Below are 9,580 nucleotides of genomic sequence, written 5' to 3'. Positions count from 1 at the left end.
AACAGTAGTTTTAAATGCATTTTTGAGTAGCTAAAGTACACCTAAGCACTAATTCTGCATAGTTACTACCAAAAAGTCTTCTGATAGCCTAAAGTTCTTGTTCTTATCAAAACACCTAAAATACTACCAGAATGAAACTCAGGTTCTGGAGAGAAGCAGGCTTAATATTTATAGTAAAGATTAATGAAAAAGCATCAAATTCTATTAAGATTAATTCTGCCTAAAGAGGGCTGGCAAAATCAAAACCAAAATAAATTATGACAGCAAATGCTGCAAATAAAACAAAATTTGATGACATAGGGTTATTTTCCCTCAATATTTAAATATATAATCAAATAATGTAACGATGGTAACTCATTACTGCTTTAATCAAGAAAAGAAAGTAGTCTTCATTTTTAAGTAATAATGTAAATTTATGCCCTAGATGATTACAGGGCAGTTAAATAATTTGAGAAATTAGTAATGAGTTCAAAAAAAAGTAAATTGTATTGTACTTTGTGAGGAAGACGAAAAACCTTTTACAGAAGGTGATGAGTTTTGATCCTGTTCAAATGAAAATGGAAAACTAAAATCATCTTTTCCAGTTCCAAATGTATGAGTTGAAGAGTCTGATGAAAAAGAAAATGTGAAAGCATCTTCTCCTTCTGGTTTTCCAAATAAGTTTCCTGAGGAAGATAAACATTTCAATACCATGCTATTCATGTTACATAGTTTGCACAGTCTATTAAATTATGGTATACTGTAAACAATAAATAGGGTAACACTGAATCACTCAAGTGATTATTAATATTGTTAATATTATTAATTAAAAATAATTAATAAATTAAAGCACCACTCTTTATACTCAACAGTGAAGTGTAAGTGAAACAGTAGTTTTAAAAGCATTTTTAGTAGCTAAATTATACCTCAGCACTAATTCTGCATAGTTACTACCAAATAATTACAATTAGTAATAATTGTATTCTTATGTGCACAGAGCTGTCCTTTGTACTATGAAAAATCAAATAGATCCAAAATTACTTTTAAGTAACTTGAACTTGAGTATAATAAGGGCTAGTATATATGGCAGAAAAAGGGGTAAGACACCTCAACTGGAAAGAACAGCTTAGAGGCACAGAAACAGGCATGCATAGGAAGTATAAGGGTAACAGCAATCAACTTAGCTTGTCAGGAACACTGAGAAAGAATAAAAAGTTATTAAAAGGGTATTAATGAAGATGAGCTTGGAAAGACTACTGAACGTCCAACTACAGAATCCGGACTTTATTTTATATGTAAGAGGAAGCCATTAAAAGTTTTCAAGTGGAGAGGCACCAGGGTGGCTCAGTCAGTTAAGCAATGGACTCTTGATTTTGGCTCAGGTCACAATCTCAGGATTGTGAGATCAAGCCCTGCCTCCTTATCCACACTGAGTGTAGACCTGCTTAAGATTCTCACTCTCCCTTTCCCTGTGCCCCCACCAAAATAATTCAAACAATTTTTTTTATAAGGCTCACTAAGGAAAGAATACATAGGAAGTTTGGAACAGTAGAGTGTCTACAAATGGGGAGAACAGGAAAGAAATGAAGGCTTGATCTTACAGTCATAGCAAAGTGAATGGGGAAAGACATTGGGTCTGAGAGATACTGCAGAAGTCAAGCTTATTCAACTATTGTTTATGAGTTACTACAATGTACTGTTTGTGGCATTGTTCAAGGAAATGAACAGAACAGTGAAAAGACTTCTACAGTTCTAAAAGGAATTTTTTAAGATTTTATTTTTATTTATTTTATAGAGAGAGAGCTCTGCATCGCATCTGGCTCTGTGCTCAGCAGGGAGCCTGCTTCCTCCTCTCTCCCTGCCTGCCTCTCTGTCTACTTGTGATCTTTGTCTGTCAAATAAATAAATAAAATCATAAAAAAAACCTCCTATACTCATTATAAATAAAATAATAGATTAATGTGCAAGTTGTTGTAGACAATACAAAGGTGAATAAAACAGAATCCCTGTCCTCAAAGATCTGTGATTAGAAGAGATTTTATATGTTAATAAATAACAACAGACAACAGAATATTTTAAGGTATATAGAAAATTGAAGGAGAGATCTTTTGGGGATGAAAAGTTGAAGGGAAATAAAAGGATTTATGGAACCTGTCTTGGAAGATGGTTAGAAAGAAATGGAAGTTGAGGCTTTCAGGAAGAAATAAGTGGGTAAGAAAGTGTGGGCATATTTGGGTTGTAGTTTGTTCTTTGGTCTGGTCAAAAGCATACGTTATTTTTATTAGAAAAGGCTTTAAATGTATGTTGGAATGAGGTTAGATACATCACATTAGCAGAATAAAAGAAAATAATCTTATGATCATCTCAATAGATGCAGAAAAAGCATTCGACAAAATTCAACATACATTCATGATAAAAATTCAATTTAGGCATAGAAGGAACCTATCTCAACATAATAAAAGCCATATATGACAAGGCCACAGGTAACACTATACTCAATGGTGAAAGGAGGAGAGGTTTTCCTTTAACATCAGGAACAAAGCAAGAATGGCTACTCTTACCACTCCTATTCAAAGTAGTACTGGAAGTCCTAGATAGAGCAGTCAGGCAAGGTAAAGAAATATATATGTATATACATACATATGCACACACAATGGAATATTATTGAGCCATGAAAAAGCCAGGAAATCCTGCTATTTATAGTAACACTAATAGCATTATGCTAAGTGAAGTAAGTCAGACAGAGTAAGACAAATAATGTATGATCTCATTTGTATGTGGAACCGAAAGAAAAGAAAGAAGAAAAAAAGAAAAAAGAATTGTCCACTAATCTATCACCAGAGCTAAAGCAGTACTGAATATAAAATATATTATATGTATACACATACATATTAGTATGTTGAATGAATCAGTCATGGGATAAGAGAAGAAAGAAGACCCAACAAAAAGCACCAGAGATATAGGAGGAAATCTAAAAACTTCAGAAAGAAGATGAGAATAATCAACTATTCCAAATGCTACAAAGATAGTGAATATGATAATAAATACAAAACACCCATAATGTTTAATAATTGTTAAGTCACTAGTAGTTATTGGAGAATTTAGTGGAGTACTGAAAGAAGATAAATTGTTGCAAAAAATAATTAGTGAGTGGTGCAGAAATAATAGAATTTTAAGTGAATAAACTAAGGGCCTGAGAAAATCATAAGGCAAACTAAATAAAAAGTGAGGAAGTTAACATGTTTTTGTATGTAGCAAACTTCAAATCACTTACCAATTTCTTGTTGTGATGAGAGAGGATTTAAATTTCCAGCAGAATAATGTTCATTAAACTGAAAAATAATTTCCATTCAGTATTACTCAAGAAATCAGTAAACAGTATATATGGCATTTATATTTGAATATAAAGCCTGGTTCTTCTAATAAGCATAATTATAGTAGACAAAATGGCAACATTCTATACTGCACATTACTGTGCTTTAAAACCTATCATTTGCTTATATTAAAATAAGGCTTATTGATTTGATTCTGGCAATAGATAATACATTAAAAGGATATACATAGTGTACTAAAGATAGTTCCTACTTTGAAATATTAATATAACCTAAAATTCTAATTAACTTTTGCTTTATTCTGGAGGCCTTTTACATAACAGGTCCTTGGTATTGTTCTCCAGCTTGTAAAAAATAATAGGAAATATGACAGCTTCATGTCAGTTCAGATCAAGTTTTGCTGCCAAAAGAGTTTGTTTTCTTTGTAAAACAGGTTTTTTTTTAAAATGGGATCATGACAACACAGTTTTCTGTCCCCTTTTTTTCTCTTAATGCTGCATAATGAGCATTTTCCCATGTCACTATTCTTCTAAAACCAGATTCTTTTCATGGAATTTTCATACTCTTCCATATGAATATACCATACAGTTTCTTTCTTTTTAAAAAGTTTTTATTTAAAAACATACAGTGTGATATTAGTTTCAGATGAACAGTTTAATGATTCAACACTTACAACACCCAGTGCTCATCATAAGTGCACTCCTTTATTAGTCCATCGCCCCACCCCCTACCCTCTGGTAGCCATCAGTTTGTTCTCTATAGTTAAGAGTCTGTTTCTTGGTTTGCAATCATTCTTTCACTTTGGACATTTAGGTCACTTCTGTTTTTTTTTTCTAATACAAATTACACTTGAATAAATACTGTTATGCACAGATTTACATTTTGACAATTAATAAGGAAAGCTGTTTTTCCCAGGGATTTTATAAGTCACTTGAATTTCTTTTTCAGTGAATTATTATCTATTCATCTAAAGAACTTTGTATGTATCTCTACTGAAGTAGTAATTCTTACTAATCCATATAAGTTTTTTATATATTAAAGACATTAATTCCTTATATTATTGCAAATATTTTATATCACATTATCATTTTGCCTTTAAAATATTTTTTTAACATACAAAAATATTCTATGGAACCAAACCCAAACTCTTTTTATTTACTTTTGGCTCTTCTTCCACTGTTTTAATGCTCAGAGAATCCTTCCTTTTACTAAGATCTGATGAATATTTAAAGTTTTAAGACTTTCTAGCCCATACTACTGATCAATTTATCAATCCTTGTATCATTATCACATTTGATTGCTCTCACTTCCCCCTCACCAATCTTTTTAACAATATTTTTATTATTAATGTCTGTAGGATCTATAATATTTTATTTATAAAATAGGTAAATTTTCTTATTTTTGTCAGTCTAATGACCAGTTCATAAATTCTGTCAATTTTTTTCAAAGAACCAACTTTGGCTTTGTCAATTTTGTCTATTGCTTATTTTCTATTTCATTGATTTCTCTTATCTCCTTTGTTTTTTCATTCTATTTACTTTGGGTTTACTTTATCTCTTTTTCTAAATTTTCTTTTTTAAAAAATATTTTATTTATTCATTTGTCAGAGAGAGAGAGACAGACAGACAGACAGAGTGCAAGTACAAGCAGGGGGAGCAGCAGGCAGAGGAAGAAGCAGGCTCTTGCATCGCAAGGAACTCAATGCAGGACTATCCCAGGATCCTGGGATCATGACCTGAGCTGAAGGCAGCCGCTTAACCAGCTGAGCCCACTCAACGTCTCTCTCTCTCTCTTTTTTTAAGATTTTATTTATTTATTTGACAGAGAGAGAGAGAGAGAGTGCACAGCAGGAGGAACAGCAGGTAGAAGGAGAAGGAGAAGCAGGCTCTCAGCTTAGTGGAGAGACTGAGGCTGACTGAGCCACCCAGGGCCCTATTTGCTAGATTTTCAAGGTGAAAACTTAGGTCACTGATTTTAGACCTTTCTTCTTTTCTATCAACTGAATTATTTAAAATATTAATTATATTATTTAAAGCTATGGTTTTATTCTAGTTTTGGCAATATCCCTCAATTTTGATACTGAATTTTCATAATCATTTCAAAATCTTCTCTACTTTCTCTCCCGATTTCTTCTTTGATCCGTGCCCTAATTACTTACGATTTTCCTTCTATCTTATTGATTTCTAATTTAATTATATTGTGGGCAGAGAACATGCTCTGTTTGATCTCAATCCTTTGAAATTTAGTAAGACTCATTTAATGGCCCAGAATATGGTTTTGGTGAATATACCATCAGAACTTGAAAAGAATATACAGGCACACCTCAGAAATATTTCAAGTTTGGTTCCAGACCACCACAAAAATGTGAATATCAGAATAAAGCAAGTACAATGAATTTTTTGTTTCCCAATGGATATAAAAGTTATGTTTATACTACACTATTAAGTGTGCAATAGCATCACATCTTTAAAAATGCATAAATTTAAAAATAATTTATTGCTAAAATATGTAGTTATGCATGTAGTTATAGCAAACTTTCACCTGAGCTTTCAGGGGGCTGTAATCACCGATCACAGACCACCATAACAAATATAATAATAATGAAAAAGTTTGAAATATTGTGAAAATTACATTACATTAATTGTGAAAATGTGACACAGAGATACAAAATGAGCAAATGCTATTGGAAAAGTGTTGCCAGCAGACTTGTTTGACACAGAATTGCCACAAACCTTCAATTTATTAAAAAAAAAAAAAGCCAGTATCTGCACAGTGCAATAAAACAAGACGTGCCTATATAAGCTGCGGAGCTGAAGTTGCTGTGTTTTTGGTGTTCTATAAATGTCAGTTAGGCCAAGAGGGTTGATGATATTGTTCAGATTTTATAGACCTTTATGGATTATGTTGTCTAATTCAATCAAATGTTAAAAGAAGGGTGCTAAAAATCTCCAATCAAGTTTGTGTTTTTTGTTTTTGTATTTTTTTAGTGTAGTTGACAATGTTACATTAGTTTTGGGTGCACAACTTAGTGAATTGACAAGTTTATACATGATGCTATGATGCTATAACCACATACATAACTACAATCCATCCCATTACATTGCTATTACAATATCATTGACTGTATTCCTTATGGTCTGTTTTTCATTTGTTTCTGTATTTTGAAGCTGTTATTAGGCACATACACATATGTCATTGTTACATCTTCCTTAAGAACTGGACTTTTTATTTTTTTTATTAGAGAGAGAGAGTGAGCAGGGGGCAGAGGGAGAGGAGGAAGCAGGCTCCCCACTGAGCAGGGAGCCCAATGCAGGACTTGATCCCAGTACCCTGGGATCATGACCAGAGCTGAAAGCAGATGCTTAACCTACTGAACCATCCAGTTGTCCCTAGCCCTTTTATTCTTAAGAAATTATCCATACATACAATAGAATATTACTCAGCCAATAGAAAGGATGAATACCCAGCTTTTGCATCAACATGGATAGGATTGGAGATTATGCTAAGTGAAATAAGTCAAGCAGAGAAAGTCAATTATCATATGGTTTCACTTATTTGTGGAACATAAGGAATAGCACAGAGGACATTAGGAGAAGGAAGAGAAAAATGAAGGAGGGGAAATCGGAGTGGGAGACAAACCATGAGAGACTATGGACTCCAAGAAACCAACTGAGGTTTTTAGAAGGGAAAGAGGTGGGGGGGATGGGTTAGCCCAGTGATGGGTATTAAGGAGGGCACATACTGCATGGAACACTGGGTGCTATATGCAAACAATGATTCTTAGAACACTACATCAAAAACTAATGTTGTGTTGTATGATGACTAACATAGTAAAAGATTTTTTTAACATAACATAATAAAAAAGATTCATCTCTAGCAATATGCTTTGTCTTGAAGATTACCTAAAATGATATAAGTATAGCCATTGTGACCTTCTTACTGTTTTTATGATGATATGTCTGTTTCTAACCACTAACCTTTTTTTCATTCAAGATTTTATTTACATTGAAGTTAGTTAACATAGTGTAGTATTAGTTACAGGGGTAGAATTTATTGCTTCATGACTTGCATATAACACCCAGTGTTCATTATATCAAGTGCCTTGCTTAATGCCCATCACCCAGTTATCCAACCCCTCACCCACCTCCTCTCTAGGGTTTGTTCAAAACCCTCAGTTTGTTCCTGATTGTTAAGAGTCTTGTGGTTTGTCTCTCTCTCTCTGTTTTTGTCTTACTTTATTTTTCCCTCCTTTCCCCTATGTTCATCTGTTTTGTTTCTTAAATTCCACATATGAGTGAAATCATATAGTATTTGTCTTTCTCTGACTGAATTATTTCACTTAGCATAATATCCTCTAGTTCCATTCATATTGTTGCATATGGCAACAGTTCATTCCTTTTGGTGACTGAGTAATATTCCTCTATGTGTGAGTGTGTATGTGTATCATGTCATCTGCAAATAGTGAAAGGTTGACAAGCACAGGATGTGACTGGCTGTGACAAGCACTGGATGTTGTATGTAAGTGATGAATCACTAAATTCTACCCTGAACCTAATATTACACTGTATGTTAACTAACTGGAATTTAAACAAAAACTTGAAAAAAGAAAAAAAATAAAGAATGTTTCCTGTTGATAGCTTATAGTAGCTATCAACTAGCTATTTTTTAATCCACTCTTATAATCTCCACCTTTAATGGAGTGATTAACCCATTTATAGTTAATGGGATTATTAAAACTTATCATATTTGGGTCTAACATTTTACTATTTGTTTTCTGTTTGCTCTCTCTCTCTATCACTTCTCTGCTTTATTTTGGGTTAATTTTTTTCTAGGATTCCATCTTAATTTATTGCCAATCTTGTTTTTGAACATTTTCTTGATTATTCTTGACCAGGAAACTTAGTAATTATCTGTGAATCTCATTCCCCACCCCAACATCACAAAACAAAACCAAACAAAAAATTAAAGATAAACCATCTTGCCAGGATTCCAATTAGATTAGAACTGAATTACATTTATAAATTATTTTGGAAAGAAATACACATTTACAATATTTTATTCCTATATAGCTATCTCATATGTCTATGTACTCAATAATTTTTTCAATACTTTTTGTGGTCTTCTTTACCCAAATGTACATGTTTCCTGTTAAAGTTACATGCATGTATTTTCCATTAATCTTAATATTATAAATAACAATTATCCAATGGTGTTCTATTGTTTTTTATGTCCAGCACACACCTGGGAATTACCTGTTTTTGAAATAAGCATTGAGATAAAAATTGAGACAAAGTTGAAGACACGAAATACTATGAAGTTTATAATACTATATCATCCAACAATAAACTTATAATTTCAACCACTTAATATAATGTTGGGGATACAGGAAGGAATATTCTAATCCACATAAAACTGGCTAAATGTGACTAAATGAGCAACAACAAAAAATACTATATTATACTTCTATATATATTATTCATTGTTTAGAATTTTTCTAAGGCTTTAAGTATATAAACTCATTTAATATCCATAAAACCAATGGCAAAAATCCTTTTTTTAAAGATTTTATTTGTCAGAGAGAGAGACAGAGTGAGCGAACACAGCAGGAGGAGCAGTAAGCAGAGGGAGAAGCAGGCTCCCTGACTAATAAGGAGCCCAATGGGGGACTCGATCCCAGCTCACAACCTGAGCTGAAGGCAGATACTCAACTAACAAACCCATCCAGGTGCCCCCTAAATGGCAAAAATTCTTGTTTCCATTTTACAGATGAGAAACAGGAAGCTATGTACCCAAAATCCTACATCCAGAACACACTCAACCAGGTGGCATCAGAGTCTGGTCTTGACTACTATATTGTGCTGTCTCTACTGATCAAATAAGGCACATCTTAATTTTCAGTTTCAATTGCCAAATATGGAAATAAGCACTTTACTGTTCTATCACTGAATAGCATAAATCACTACAAGAAGAAAACTAGGTCTTTTAAAATTAACCAATAATGTTGTTATATACACATATGTAAATAAAAACACTGACTAATAACCTGGAGAATTTTTCACACTGAGAAGTGAAAAGTTTGTTTAGAAGTTAGGCACATGAACTATAAAGCCAAATTAATTTTAAACTGCTTTTAACTGCAACTTAAATCATCCCTATCCTGAGATTCTTTTTTTTTATAAACAGGTATCAACTGAGGAACCTGAAATTGAAACAAAAACGTAATAGGGAACCTGTGCTACATTATCAATACTCAGAATCTTTTTTTTTTT

General features: G+C 32.8%; 1 protein-coding gene across 1 annotated transcript in view; it reads right to left on the bottom strand.

Annotated features, from left to right (window-relative positions):
• Window positions 1-352: 352 nt before the first annotated feature.
• The window catches only part of CUNH14orf39 (chromosome unknown C14orf39 homolog), an 89,445-nt gene continuing 80,217 nt past the window's right edge, over window positions 353-9,580 (bottom strand). Inside the window, exons 18-19 of the mRNA XM_032875262.1 lie at window positions 3,254-3,311; window positions 353-665 (exon numbers count right to left, since the gene is read on the bottom strand). Of these exons, the coding sequence (XP_032731153.1) occupies window positions 469-665; window positions 3,254-3,311 (255 nt within the window). The 3' untranslated portion in view covers window positions 353-468. The remainder of the gene's footprint in view (window positions 666-3,253; window positions 3,312-9,580) is intronic.

This window comes from Lontra canadensis, unplaced genomic scaffold, assembly GCF_010015895.1.
Source record: "Lontra canadensis isolate GAN:19392208 unplaced genomic scaffold, GSC_riverotter_1.0 scaffold55, whole genome shotgun sequence".
In the NCBI taxonomy this organism is placed as follows: Eukaryota; Metazoa; Chordata; class Mammalia; order Carnivora; family Mustelidae; genus Lontra; species Lontra canadensis.
This window is presented reverse-complemented; position numbering and strand designations above follow the sequence as displayed.